The 15,175-nt window shown below is 38.4% G+C and overlaps 1 protein-coding gene across 7 annotated transcripts in view; it reads right to left on the minus strand.

Annotated features, from left to right (window-relative positions):
- Positions 1-14,912, minus strand: part of ARMC2 (armadillo repeat containing 2) — a 74,386-nt gene extending 59,474 nt beyond the window's left edge. The window contains exons 1-7 of one of the 7 annotated variants that reach the window (XM_051792358.1): positions 14,755-14,912; positions 14,217-14,269; positions 13,621-13,737; positions 12,548-12,779; positions 11,226-11,298; positions 8,920-9,088; positions 7,472-7,682 (exon numbers count right to left, since the gene is read on the minus strand). In XM_051792358.1, coding sequence (XP_051648318.1) covers positions 7,472-7,682; positions 8,920-9,088; positions 11,226-11,298; positions 12,548-12,779; positions 13,621-13,636 — 701 coding nt within the window. In that variant the 5' untranslated portion in view covers positions 13,637-13,737; positions 14,217-14,269; positions 14,755-14,912. Of the gene's footprint in view, positions 1-7,471; positions 7,683-8,919; positions 9,089-11,225; positions 11,299-12,547; positions 12,796-13,620; positions 13,738-14,216; positions 14,270-14,600; positions 14,726-14,754 lie in introns of those variants that run through there. The other 6 variants (XM_051792357.1, XM_051792362.1, XM_051792364.1 and 3 more) reach the window with 6 other exon arrangements.
- Between the last annotated feature and the right edge of the window lie 263 nt (positions 14,913-15,175).

Genomic DNA, 15,175 nt, shown 5'->3' on the forward strand with positions numbered 1-15,175 from the left:
GACAAAATTCTATGCACTAGGCAGTAAGTAAAAGATGCAGACTGTTTATACATAAATACAAGCACTGAACATCTGATTTTACAAACATACGTTGTGTGCAGTGGAATGCCAGACATGATGCATCTACACCCAAAAATCAAGACATTTTACTAAGTGTTATGAAGAACAGATTTACAGAAATGTTAAGCAGATCCTGGGGGCCTATTTAGGCAAGCTAGATGTATCAAAAGGACTACTAGGCACAAAGGTGTTCTTTCAGACTAGATCAGAGTTCAGTCCCCCCGACTGTGGATAATCCTTAAACAGATATGCCATCTAAAAAGACTGTTCTTTGTTATGTTACTCACATGTATATTCAGAGTGTGACTACATCTACACTGTAAACTGGGTTTATTTTTATTGCTAGAGGTATCCAGGATGGCATGCCTTCTACTGATAAGAATCATTTGGCTATTTAAACAGTCGGGTACTTTCCCTTCAACCAAAGGTTTACAAATTCTATATGGACTACAAAGGAAAAGTTGCAAGGAGATTGTGAAAGTATATACAACCAATAAATCCTTAAAAAGAACAGTCAGTCATGGGTAAATACCTTTTCCTGTTTTGAGTGCCTGCCATGGGGGAGAAGACTGAGCTCTTCTCACGCAGTCAGTGACGGTATCACAATGCACCCTCCCTTCAGGTACCATATACATTGATAAGACCCCTTTCTTCTCCAGCTAAATAGTCCCAGATCTCTCAGCCTTACTTCATACAAAGGATTCCCTTCATATATTAGTAGCTGGATTCTCTCCAGATGTTTCATATCTCTGTTGCACTGGGGAGCCCAGAACGGGTCCCAGAAGTCCAGGTGTGATGGAGGTTTTCATGATGTGCATGAACAGGGTGCTAGGTAATCTCATCTAAGCTCTCTTTTCCACAAAATATTGGGCCAGACAATCTTCTGAGGTCTTTCCCATCCTGAGCTGTTCTATGAACTTGGTGATCAACAGGATACCAGGTCTTTTTCTGCAAAGTTGCCTCCCAGCTGGACAGTCCCCAGTATATAATGGTGCCAGGGGTTGTTCCTCCCCAGATGCAGGACTTTGCACTCGTCTTTGTTAAACTTTGTTAAAAGCATCAAGTTCCTGTCAAACCATTTCCCCAGCCTGTCGAGGTTCCTCCAGACAACCCTCTGGCATATCAGCCAATGGGCTGCTTATATCCCGACTGCCAGTTACCATTTTTTCTAAATTATTCAGAACTGTGGTCTCACAAACTGTGCATCAGGTCTCTTGGCAGAATCACTGTGGAGCACTGGGCAAAGATACACGTGGCTCTAGACCAAGTTTTGCAGGGCACAGCCAGACTCAGCAGCTTCATCTCAAAAAGGATAGCAGCTCTAGGGAAAGTTAAAAGTGAACTAATGGTGATCCTGGGAATAAGGACGATGCAGCAGACCCTTGAGTCAGCAGCAAGGGACAAGGTGGTGCAAGGCCCACAAGGCAAAGGAGGGGAGTCAGATGTGGAGCTGCAGCGAGTGAGAGACGCTGCAACGGATCTTCTCAGAGAAGGTTCATTTACACAATGCTTAGGAACCACTGCCTCAGAACACAAGCCCCTGCTACCATGATTCTTCCCCCGCAAAGTGACCAGTAAAACAAGAGTGCTAACTCTAAACCATAATTACTGATGTTAACAACGTTACTCTGTAGACTTTGGAAGGAAAAATAAACAACATCTAGTATTTTTGCCAAAGCAACTAACAGGAATTGGTTGTAGCTTTTGGCAAAATGAGAAAAATATTTATTTTGCTTTGTGATTTACTCTCATAGAAATTAATTTTTCCACATGCCAATTAAAATATGCATTTTTTTATTAATCCTCCTATTCCTATTTCATTATACTATCCAGACCTTTTATGTATTCAGAAGGACATCAGAATTAGCTTTTTGTATTCTCTTTCATTAGTTGAATAGTAGGGAATATGCTTTTGTGGTTTTTGTTTTAAAGCAAGGGATTTCCTCCTGACCCATAACTTAGCACTTGAAAGGCACTCTATCTTTTTAGATGAAGACTTGACCTTTACTGAGCCGCTTAAGAGGACGTGTCCCTGCTTTGCTCAGTTACCACAGAATCTTTCATTCTATGGTGTCATATGAGGAACAAACAAGAGAGATACAAACACAATCTGGAAATAAGCAGTAGGTGTGCCTCAAAGAAAAAAGAACTATAACAGCTCAATTTTTAAACACTATTTTCCTTTTAGAAAAAATAATACAGACAGCAAATTACTTGCAGACAGCTAAAAGAAGTAAAAAATAAAGTAGTAAGCCTCTAGTCAGTCCTATTTCTCAACTATAGAACTTTTCAAAAGCATGCAAATAATTGAAAAACGAGTAATATGGATGTCCTGAAATTATTTCAGAAATTGTAGAGGATTATATCATAGAGAACACCGTAAGAAAAGACAAAAACAAATGGAGTGAAAACTATAATCAGCCCTATAGCTGATACCACTGATACGAGAAAGGATAATCAGCAGAAAGGCAACAAAATTTGCAAAAATATGTTGACAAATAGGCCAACTACACTCTGAGTCATCCTAGAGATCACCAAATAACAATTCTTCTATAAACACTATTACACATATAGTTCATTTCTTATGACAACTCCAGTGATAAAAAGAAGATAGTATTCTTATTTATACAGGCTATTAATGAAGAACTTCATGCACATGTTAAACAGTACGGCTTAAAAGAATAATCCAGGTTGATGAAAAGTCTCTGTCCTTATCCTTTTTATTCTTCAGTCTTTGCACCTTCTGCATAATAGAGAAAATATTAACAATATCGATTTGTGGCAGGGCATCTTTAAGCAACTAGACAACTGATAGCCTAATGTTAACCATGAAAAATACCTAAAATACTAGCCTAAGCATATTTGAGTCTGAAAACCACACATCTTCATCTTCCTAACCTGAATCTTGCATAAGTATTCCAATTTTAAACAAACAAACAAAAAATTAAATCCTTTGTTACTACAGTTCTACCTAGACTGAATTGGCATTCCTTCTTTATCCTTTGTGTGGCAGACCTTCTCATTCTAGAATTACAATTCAATGTAATAAGGATTCAATTAGTAATAAGGACTCTCAAGACCTAGATCTCCCAGATTTGGAGATCAATGACCTTGTCCTGAAACTTATAGCTAGAGTGGAAAGACTCCCTTTGGAGTAGGCAGTAAAAATGCGCCTAAACTTCACTGTCTCTTCCACCAGCAAAGAGATCAGAGATAACTGCTACCTGTTAATATTTTACTTAGAAGTCCATAAAAAGTTCTAAAGAAAACAATTCTTCACTCCCAATGTTCTTTCAGTATTCCCTAACCCTATACAAAACCAGGCACCTTCTTGGAAAGGCAGGTGTCATTCTTTCTTTGGAAAACTCTGGAGAAAGCTGTACCTGTGAAAGATTTCCCAACTCTCAGTTGTTTCTTTCTTAAATTAGTGGTCCAAAGAGCAAGTGGAACTGAGGCAGAAATAGAGAAAGATTAGTTAGAAGTAGATTAATTTCCTGCTTCCCTGTCTTTATGAGAACTCCAGAAGTTGTCAATATATAGAAGAAAAAGACAAATCCTGAAAAAAAGTCTGGAGAATCAGCTAAATTATACAACAAACTAATATCCACACCACATAATTAATTTCAAAAAATCATCCAGAGCAGAAAAGAATAGGTGTTCCCTTCAGGAAAGAAACTTCTCTTCTCCTTAGGAATCCTTTTCTTTGAAGAGAAAATATTTTGGGCACAGATGTGAAGGTAGTTTAAGCAATCAAACAGATGTACTTTCCAGTGGTTCCCACCAGCCCACCCTATTCTATGAATCTATGATTTGCTTGTCCCCTACTGCTATCGTTTGCTACTGAAATATTCCAAAACTCTAAAAAGCACAAGAAAGAGAAAGTAGTGTCATGGAAGCAGTTGATGAATATATGTCAAGGATACTGCCAAAGAGGCATTTATAAGGAGAGCAATGGTGAGAGAAAACAGGGTACAGTATATCTTCTTTACAGCAACTGCTAAACCTTTTGTAGCTATTTACAGAAATCACGTATTAAAAGAAGTGTAGAACAGGCCACTTGGGAATGAACTCTTTGCCACCAAACTTTTCCTCACTGAAGGCACCTACATTTCTAAGGAGCCCTGGAATGACATGATAAGCCTTCAGAATTTTGAGAAATTGGAGTAGGAAAAAACCAAACATTTTTTCTCAGCAGGGAAACTGTTGCTCTTCATCAGCAAATCTGCCATCACTGTTGACACTTCTGTTGAAATATATGAATGCAGAAAACATTTTAGAAGTTTCATTTCTATAGCAATCACAATAGATGGCAAGGCACAATGGTTGGAAGAAGATGTAAACAAAACTTAGCTTCTTTATGATTGTCAGAAATCATTTCTTGCTTTCCTGAGGCAACATGTCAATAAATTCAATTAATGTATCTATTGATTCAATTAATATAATTGATTCAATTAATATATCTACTCTATTACAACTAGATGGTTATTTGCAAAACAGAATTGCAAACGAAATGACAAATAATTTTTCGCCTCAAAAAGTCCTTCTCTCTTGCTGGAATAAAATACTTCCCTTCTATTCTCTTTAAAAGAAATGTGATAGCATTAATGGCAGGGATCTGCCACGCTATTTTGGCATGCTCTACTGTTTCATCATTAGCAGGAAACCAGCTTTATTAGAAAAGCTATTTCAGTCCATATACAGGAACAGTGGGGAAAGGGGGGTAAGGAGTCTCAAACACCTTCTCTTAGAAGTGTACTATTTTTACAATCCTCTTGCTTAATTCCAGCAAGGATTTTAAATCACTGGGATACAGAATGGAGGCTGACACAACTGCTTCATATTGAGAATGTCAGGACTCTAGGTAATAAAAGATTTCACATTCCTTCAAGCCTTCATTCTATTACTCCCAAATACAACATACTTTAAATAGAAAATATCTTGTAATTTCATACAAGATGCCTTAAGTATTTATGACACAGAACCAGATGCAATCTAATCCTAGCAATCATCTAGTACCTGTAAGCATGTTCTACTGAGAAAGAATGCCAAAACACTCTTACTGAAATGAGCCCTCTGTGGTTCTGGAGCCTTTTATATACAACTACTATGAAGACCAAACTCAACAGACTGTATAGAAGGCTAGGTTTGTGGTACCACTCAACTGCCCTGTCAGATGAAGAATGACATCTCTGAACTCAGACAAGGACATAGATCAAGGTCTGCCTGACTCATGTGGTATCATACACAAATACTGGACCAATGTGTTCACTGGTGTAAGTCTCAGCAATGAGTTAGAAAGTATGAGAGCAGCTGAGATTATCTACAGCCTTTCCATCATACGATATTATGAACTGCTTGGGCTGATATAGATGAGGGATTTTTGTCCTCTGCTAAAGGGAAAGCATTTTGTATTATTCTTGAGCATATTCCAGCTCTGCAGGTGTGTCTGGTACTCTAAGCCATAAAAGCACCTAAATAGTGTCAGGCAGCATTGGCATAAACCATCTCTCACTCAAGCACACAGAAAGCATGCACAATCCATAGGAGAGGTAAAAACGGACTATTCAAAAACACAGATCTTGCATGCAACACAGAATGATGAAGGAATATTATATTACTCTTCTGTTTTGGAGAAAACTACTCAGAACAATATTGGAAAACAAATTTTTGTATTATCCTAAGGTCAGTAATCTGAGATCTAATTTAAGTGATGCATGAGATTCATGATTGCGGAAAGCACCAGCCCAAACTCAAAAACTTGCAGAGCTCTCAAACTTATAACGAGAAACATATAATTTTGAACACACAGACAGCATGTCTAATAGGTTAACTGTTCAATTATAGCTCCAAGTTTTAAAATTATGACTCAGAAGGAAGGTCATTCTATCCAATGAATAAAAATATCAACTGACCCCTTTTCTATTGGAGACACTTGGAAAGTGGACTGAAGCAGGACTGAAAACAGCAGGATGCACATCCACAAAAGGAACTACTCATTTCAACTGCAACACTAAAGTACTTCCCACCACACCTTTACTAAATAAAACTCAAACTACAGTCATTTATGTAGTATGATAATCCACACAGTCTTTATCTAAGAAGTTTTTGGATCACTGGTTTTAGAAAATTATTTTGCACTGAAGCATTCTCCTTGGTACTCTCCTTTCTTTCACCTACATAGTCCATTGCTAGGTTTATTTTCTCATTCTCCGTCCCTCCATACTCATGAAGCTTTTTCTTTGCTAACAAAAGTCTTCAGTCTTTCAGATTCTGTCTTTTGTTTTAAATTCTGCTTACAGTTTAATATAAAAAAAGAGTGCTATGATAGCTCTGCTATGTATCATTTGCTGTAACAGCCTCAAAAGGAACTGTGGGGAAAGGGGAGTAAGGAGTCTCAAACACCTTCTCAACGGACAACATTATTTAGTGCTATCATCAAGTTAGTAAATTAAAGGTCTTTCATTTTATAAAATTAAGAATATAATCTTTAATATGAAAGATACTTAAGAATATCCAAGGAAATAGTTTTTTCCTAAACAGACATGCTAGAAAGAAGATATCTACTGACAAATATTTATCTGTAAGAGTGAACAAGTGTTTATAAGGATGTGTTCCTGAAAATAAAGTGGGTTTCATTCTTTGTTGTTGAGATTGACAGATCTGACAATGTTATTAGCACAAAATGGCTGTTCATCCAACTACTAAAGCAGCAACTGATACACCTACTGAGTAAAGTGCTCAGTAGGAGGGACTATTCCTCCCTCTGCAAGAATTCAAGTTGGAATCAAAAGAAAAACAATTTACTTAATTGTGAATTAAAGAATGCATATAATAATGTAGGTTCAGTAAAAATAGACTGCATGCACATAAATTTCATTAATTTCTTATACCTGTTCAGTCATCTAAAAAAAAAAAAAAGAAAAGAAAAAAATAAACCAAAAACTCAAAGTCACAAAAAAATTTTGCCTCTATTGCCAATGAGTTTAAGCCTGTTTTTGGTGTATGATCACTATTTCCCCAATACCAGAACTGAAAAGGGCTCTACTCATCTGTTGAGCTAAGAGAAAAACGTATAGCACTTTAAAACAGGACTGAACTGCAAAAGTAAGCACACTGAATTTACACTTGAGTATTCTACATGCAATGATTAGAAGATTTAGTTTTGAAATGTTGATGATCAAACAAAACAGAAGTTATTTATTTTTTTACAAGTTAGTCTTCTGAGTGCAAAAATTTCCTAAGAGAAGAAATGCAAATTTTTCTAATAATCTAAGCGTATTTTTGTATTAAAGAATATATAGTGTTACCTTCAAATTCCATCAGTTTTGAACATTTTGATACTTGCATAACTGAGCATTTAGGAAGAGAGTTGTGTGGAAGATGCATATTACCATCGTTGACCAATACTGACCTTTCTCCTCTCAGCTGAAATGAAAATTTTCCTGATGTCCCTTCCATGAAGTCTTCGCTCTCCGATACGCTGATATGATCATTACAAATTAATTGTCTACTTTTATCATTAACTGGTGTGTACAACCTTTGCTCTGCTAAGTAGTTATTATTACTTCTGCCAGGATTATTCATCATCATAGCTGGTTCCTCAGAATCTAGCTTCTCTTTTTCTGAAATAGTCAAAAAGAATACATTTTGAGAAGGGTCCTTACACAATACACACACACAAAACAGAGCTCAAAATTAATTACTGTTTGTCGTGCTACATTATCAAAATTTGCTTGTACCAATTTAAAAGGAAAGAAAGCTTAAGACTTTTAAGAGTAAAGTAATCAGTGTCTTCTTATGAGCAGTATTTCTTTAAGTCTTTCAGTTTTGGGTTTTAACATCTCAATATTTCATCTTTTTTTATTTCCTTTTTACAGATAAGTGGATTTTACCTTGTGAAAAGAAGTGATTGCTTTTCAGGATCTGACTATTATGAAGGAACTCAAGAAGAAGATAGCTGTTAATCTCGTACCTTGGTATGTACACATGATAAGAATCTCCACAAAAAACCTCACATTTGCATGATCCCCAAAGGGGAGAAGAGACCAACTCAGGCTATAACTACATTAGGTTCTCAACTTCTTCAACTACTAATATCAATTTATTAAGGCTAATGGATTAAACTACATATAGGGGGACATTATATAAAGATATATTTATAGAGTAAGTACATAATAATAAAGTTTACTACTTTTTGTATAAGACTTATTTTGCAATAAGGTAAAAAATGAGATATTCAGTTTATCATGTAAAGTAACAATCCCAGACAATGTAAGAATTGTCATTATTACAGATGAGTCTTCATTAAAGACAGAGTCCCAGCATATTTCATTATGAGCTAACATGCAGGAAGTCAAGATGCCTTTCTCATCTGCAAGAAAATTACTTCTAAATCCCACATTTAGCAACCTTTATTAAGTCTCCACTAAAGAAACTCTTAATAGCAAATACAATGTAGTTGGAGGCCTGTCAAGACATATCATTCCTTTTTATTCCTCCTTTTATGCTCAATAATCCATCAGGGAATCTCCTTAGATGAATGGTATCTCATTATCTCTTTAAACGTGTCACTATTTAATGTTAATTTTACCCATTGAAGAAAACTTTCAGTAAAATTCCACTACTTGTAAACCTATAGGAAAAAGAGGCACCTGAGTAGCTTTCAACTCACTTTCAGAGGCAAAGGTCAGCATCATTTTTGGAAACCACAGTTTCAAAACTGCCTTAAAGTCATTTTAATACTTTCAAAATTTACACTGAAAGGACCTTTAATACAATAATTCATGTAATTAACAATATTAAAACCCATCATGCAGTTATTTTTCTAGCAAATAATAATACGTATCAAAAGATTCTTACTCTGATCTGGAAGAACCACTTTAGCAGAAAATATACTTCCCAGAGAAGCTGTTCTACATAAGCATGCCCGAGCAGTGCTGACTTTTCTAACCTCTGCAGCCTCAGCAGGAGGTTTTGGAAGGAAAACAGAAGAATCTTCATCTTTTGCAGAAGTGATTAATATTGGTTTCTGTGACAAAGATAAAGAAGACTTTTAAATAAAAGCACAGATAATTTCATTTTTATACAAGCAAAAATTAAAAAAAAATAGAAACCCACATGATTTATAATAAAGGGCTAAGTTCAGAATAGAACAGAAATTACATAGGCTTGCTCATTAAGAAATTTTCATATCCAGAATCTAATGATATCATTCCACCAAACAACCAGATGTCTATACCATTATCACCATAGAAAGCCATTAAAAGCCAGCACTCAGGGTGCAGAGAACAAAAACCAGCTGGAGTAGAAAAGCTCAGAATTATTTATTCCTCTTAAATGCTCATTTAATTACATCTGCAACATGCTTATTTATCAAAGAAAATGCGCCAAAGACTTGTGCTAGCAAATCTAGAGCTCCATCTATTCTTTGATTTGTATTTGAGCACTAAAATAGTATTTCCAAAACACTTTGAATGTGTTCATATGTACTACTTCCTATCACACTGAGACAAATCATGCAGATCCAGAATGGAAGTCCAAGTTTTATTTATGCCAGTGTCTTGCATCTTAGAGGATGTGACCAACCCCCTGAACCTCTCATACAAAACACCTGATGTGCCCTTTCCCTACATAAAAGCACTGACCTGTAATATCAAGATTGTCTACTAATTTCCTCATAATAAAGAATCCACTAGAAAGTCTCCAGCCAATCCTTCTGAGCTCTCCACAGTATTAGCTGAAGATAGCCAAGAGATGAGACCCACTCCCCATAGCCACTATGACTAAGTCCTTCATTTACAGTGTAGTGTCTTATATTTACTGGTAAAGCAAAAAAGGCAGTTTTTGCATTGGTCAATAGTTTTCTCTAATTTTTTTCCATTCTCACACATGAAATAAATGCAAATTTAACACCAGTACTTGAATACAACTGTAGATGTATTTAATCTAAATAAAAGTATGGTCAGAATTTTTTAACTTGATTCATATAAATACATTACCTTATCAAAATTATTTGGATTTCTTGGATTTTTTCCCTTAATTTCCAAAAGAATGCTATATTTACATTACTGCCTTGAAGAAGTGTATTTTACTGATTTAGCATCTCTGTTCTCTGTACTAAACAAATGATCGTGATTTAATCTTGTATTTAAAGATCAAATAAAAAAAACCCCAAACTTAAAAGAGCAGATACTTTATAAATTAAAAACAATTTGCAATTTTCCCAGAAAATGAAAAGGGGTTCTCCAAGTACCTCTGTTTGTTTAGAAATAAACTACAATCATTACATTTTATGGAAGTGTAAGTAAAGCTGAAATACAACCACATATTTACTTTCAAATTACTGATCACAGAGAATAGATGAGATTGGAAGGGACCTCTGGACGTCCAATCCCTGTGGCTCAAGTAGGACCACCTAAACTCAGGACCATGTCCAAGAAGCTTTTGAAGATCCTCTGGGTAACCTGTGCCGGGGCTTCGACAACCTCACAGCCAGAAAAGTTGCAGTTTGTACCAACTGCCTCTGGTCATGTCATGGAAGAGTCTGACCCCATCCTCCTTCCACCTGCCCTTCAGGTATTTCTACACATGGATAAGATCCTCCCTAGTCTTCTCTAGGTTGAATGCTCCCATCTCTGTCCCTTTATCACCTTTGCAGCCCTCCATCAGACTCTCTCCACTAGCTCCATGTCTTCCTTGTACCAGGGAGCTCAGAGCTGGATACAGGACCCCAGGTGTGGCCTTACCAGTATTGAGTAGAGGAGAAGGATCATTTCCCTCAACTTGCTGGCAACACTCCTCCTAATGCAGCCCCAGACACCATCAGCCACCTTCTTAATGGCAAGGGCATGTTGTTGGCTCACATTGATGCTCATGAACATTTTCTATTTTAGTAAACTTACACAAGAAAGCTGACTCAAGTATCTGTCTTCTGATTCTTGTTAATGTCACTTAGAATTATAATGCAACACAGCAGTATTTAAACAGTTTAAATTATTTTCAGGTTTCTTTGGGGGAAAAAATAACAAAGCTGACTTTATAAGTCTCAGACTAAAATTACAACAGGCCTCCATTTTCCCCCAACATCTTTAAATCATACCTTTTCCTAACATTACCGAGACACATATTTATGTCAGTACTGCATGAGTTACTTCCAGAGTACTCACATGATCCAGTGGACTAAGACGAACACCAGACACTGGTCTTGATTCAGTCAAATCAAAACTGGATGCATGAAGACTAACAAAGAAATGGAACATAATATGAATAAAGCAGACCCAGTGTTTTGCGATCAGTTAGTTATTTTAATTTTATGTTTCATCCCTTTGCCAATGAATACGGGGAAAAGAAGGAAGAAAGGCAGAGTGAGAAAGTACTTCACACTACTCCTCTTCTTCCATGAATACTATTCATCTTTGATATCTGGGAATCCAGCACAATAAGGAAGAATTACAAGATCACCTGCACACCTGCCATGATACAGTTTATTTTATACATCTATAACAATTCTCTAATGTAAGCCTAAATTCATGCACAAACCCAACTGCCCAAGCTATTTCACACAAGCTGCTGAACATTTCAGGGCAGGAAATCCAGGCTTGTGCAGGCATGACATGCTCCTTCCCACACAAAGAAGCAGCACAGAGAGAACAAGCATGGATGTCAACCAGAGGGACCTCATTACCTGATTACCAGGCTCTTGCCTTCTGTAAGGGAACAACTATGCACTAAGGAGTATTGTATCAATTGAGCTCCTGAAGTCATGCTGCCATGAAAACTGCATGGACACTGACTGGTTATATAGTCAAACACGTTTCAGTATTCTTTCTGGCATGCCTGACACCTAACATTACAAACACAGTTCATATTTCCTCCCTGCAGTCACTATAGAACGGGTACATAAGGAGAGCTAAAAGATGATTGAGAAAATGGTTGAAAACAGCTCACTGTATAATTTTTCTTCTCTTGTCATAATAGATAGATCTATTGAGGTCTGTGAACTTTAGTATGTAATAAAATTCCACACAGAAATAATTCTGAAGTAGCATAAATTTTGGTTGAAAACGAGCATTTCAAACTTCAAGACCTATGATTTTACATTTCAAAGGTCTGAGAATGCTCTAAAAAAGATCTAGCATACAGGTTATGTGGAAACAAGCAAGCTTTCACATGTTCTTGGAAAAAAGATGAAGATTATCTCAATTAAAAGCATTCAATTTAGAATTTCAGGAAAAGGTAAATAACAAACCATTTTCTCATACTATTCTCCACATAGAAAACTAGTGTAATGACTGCCTCTGGCAGCTCTAATCCACAGGAACTTCCTGGACATATAGATTAACACCAACAGTAAGGATCATTAGAAGAAGGCAAAGGATGTGATTAGGAATACAGATTAACACAGGGAAAATAATCACCGGAAACATAATTACAGAATCAAATCTCTTGCTGCTAACGGATATTTGAAAAAATCTTAAAGCCACAGTACCTAAAAACTGAAGGGGGTCTATTTTGAGGACCTCGCAAGGATCCAGATCCAAAAAGTTTCCTTTGACCATCTGTAGGTGTAAATGGTCTTCGAGTTCCTACTGTTCGTAGAACATTTCTGGCTTCATTTATAATCTCAGAACAGGTCTTCTGCTTTGCCACTGAAAGCCAGTAGAATGGTTCTGCCTTTTCTGTATTTTCACTCTTTGAGGCTTGCATTCCTCTGCAAAGTACTGCATAGGAAGAACACTGGATAATATATGTGAAAGGCACAAAGTATTATGCTAGTTTTAAGCCACAAACTATTAATTCATCACTAGTTATGATACTGCAATGTGGTTAAAAAGGACGTAATAACTAAATCCTAGACAGTGCCGAACTAGTGCAAAATAAGGCTCATTGATACTGCATTTCCCCCTCTGTTCCCCAGTTTTATAGGAAAATACTGAAGAGCAGAAAGCATCTGACATGGAGGACCCCTATTTTTTTACAGGGAGCTAAAATACACCACCATGCTTCATGGGCCAAACGTGATCCTTCCCAATACCATAGAAAATCTGTTTCTTGACACTTGATTACTTAGGAAACAGGACAGCCAAAACAAGAATTCAATAATATGGTGTAAAGAGACAGGATTTTTCCAACTTAGGAAAAACCCAACATATATTGTCAACCTTACCAAGGGCAGCTTCCTAATATGTCAAAGAGGCATTACTATCAGTAACTGAAGCACAGTTATCAACAATTGATAAGCAGAGACAAAGAAGAACAAGCAATCCATTTTCTTCCTCTGAAAGAAATTAATCCTCAATCCACCCCCAAGCACACGAAAAGAAAGATAACACTAATGTAACATAAGCTGCCAACCCAAACTTCCAATCATTGTTCTGTCCTGCTGCATCTTCTGGCAAATGCAGTGGTCAGCGAAAGACTTGGTCCAACATTTCTCAAGCCCCACAAACCCAATCGCTTATCATGGTGCAGTTCTCTGTAGATATCATCCTTGTCATTTTACAGCAAACTCATCCTGAGTCTTAAACCATCCAAAATTCCTCTTCTGCTTTTCAAACTTACCTAAAAAGAAAAACATGTTTCTGCACTGTGACTCAGACCATCTGGTAACTTCTATTCTCTCACATAGTTAATGACAATGAACAGACAGTAGATCAGACACCATCATCTTGGTTATTTCTAAACCACGGAGTAAAAAAAAAAAATCTTATTTCTTTAATTTCTCAGTTCAGTTCTTCCTGGTTTGCATTTTTACTTTTCCAACCGCTTTTTCTTCCTTTGACAGCCTCTACATTCTAGCACAGTGTCTTTTACTGATACACACCCAACATAAAATTGGATGTTACGGAGAAGTGCACCAACCTCTTTCACTAAATGATGTGTAATTAAAAAAACACAGGAACAGATCAGAAACCTGAGACTGTTTTTTTAAGATTTCTGATTACCATTAATATATTATTTATCTTCACTGTGACTGAATTCGGTTCTCTATGCTCCCTACTCTCCCCTCTATTACAATGTCATTCAAAAAAAGTAAGGAATTCCACTGCAGCAGCCTGTTTGAAGCAGTTATCCAGTCAGTTTAGTAAGAATATGCAAATAATAGCTATTACTAGACATGATTTTAAGCACCAGCAATTTAAACACCAGCAACTTACCAATCACAACTGATACACTTTCAGCTTGGTGAAATTTTGAAGCAGAGAAATCACTATCGAAAAGAAACGAGAACAAAGTTAATCAGAATGAAGTCTGCAACCCTTAACAGAGCGAAGTTTCCAGGACAGCTGTGAGACAACACGCCCAAGAGGAACTCCCCAAATAAGCAGCACCTGTGAAGTAAAAGCGGACCCAGCCCAAACCCGGCAAACAAGCCTCTCCTGGGAACGGGGCACTGCCAGCTGCCGGAAAATGGCACAGGGGTTCTCCCTCTCCGTCCGCTTTTCCAAAGCCTCCCGCCCAACTTTCACATATGTTGGAAGGGACCCACAAGGATCATGGAGTCCAACTCTTAACTGCTACTAGCACCATGTCTAACCAACCGAGCTAATCTCAGGGCTAACTCGCCGCACAGTCCGGCCGTCCGCCACAGCCCGGCGAGGCGGCATCCCCGGGTACAGCCACAGCCACAGCCACCGCGGGGCCCCGGTCCCGCTCACCCTCCCGCCTCGCCGTTCCCATAGCAACAGTACACACCATGGCGCCGCCGGGACGGGGCCGAGGCCGCAGCGGGGCCGACCCGGGAGCAGGCCGGTGCTGGGGCAGGGGCCGGGGCTGGGGCAGGGGCCGGGGCCGGGGCCGGGGCCGGGCGGACCCCTCACCACCCTGTGCCTGCCGATTCCGCGGCGCCCGTGCCGCCGGTGCCCCCGCGCTCCCTCCGCCGCCCCCGGGGGAGACCGGGCACCCCGAGGCGCACGCGCGAGCACCTGCGGGCGCCTGCGCGGCGCAGCCGCTGCCTGAGCAGGGCGGAGTCCGCGCATCCCGGAGATGTCCCCGGATTCCAACGGCGGGGTCTGGGAGGGATCCTGCTGCAGCGTTGGCCCGTAGGACGGTGGTTTTGTGGTGGAGGGCGCTTCTTCCCGGCCAGTCCTGCCTCACGTTTAGCGACAGCGTCTGG

The sequence above is a fragment of the Manacus candei genome, unplaced genomic scaffold (assembly GCF_025592945.1).
Source record: "Manacus candei isolate 608988 ecotype Guabito, Panama unplaced genomic scaffold, ASM2559294v1 h1tg000034l, whole genome shotgun sequence".
Lineage (NCBI taxonomy): Eukaryota > Metazoa > Chordata > Aves > Passeriformes > Pipridae > Manacus > Manacus candei.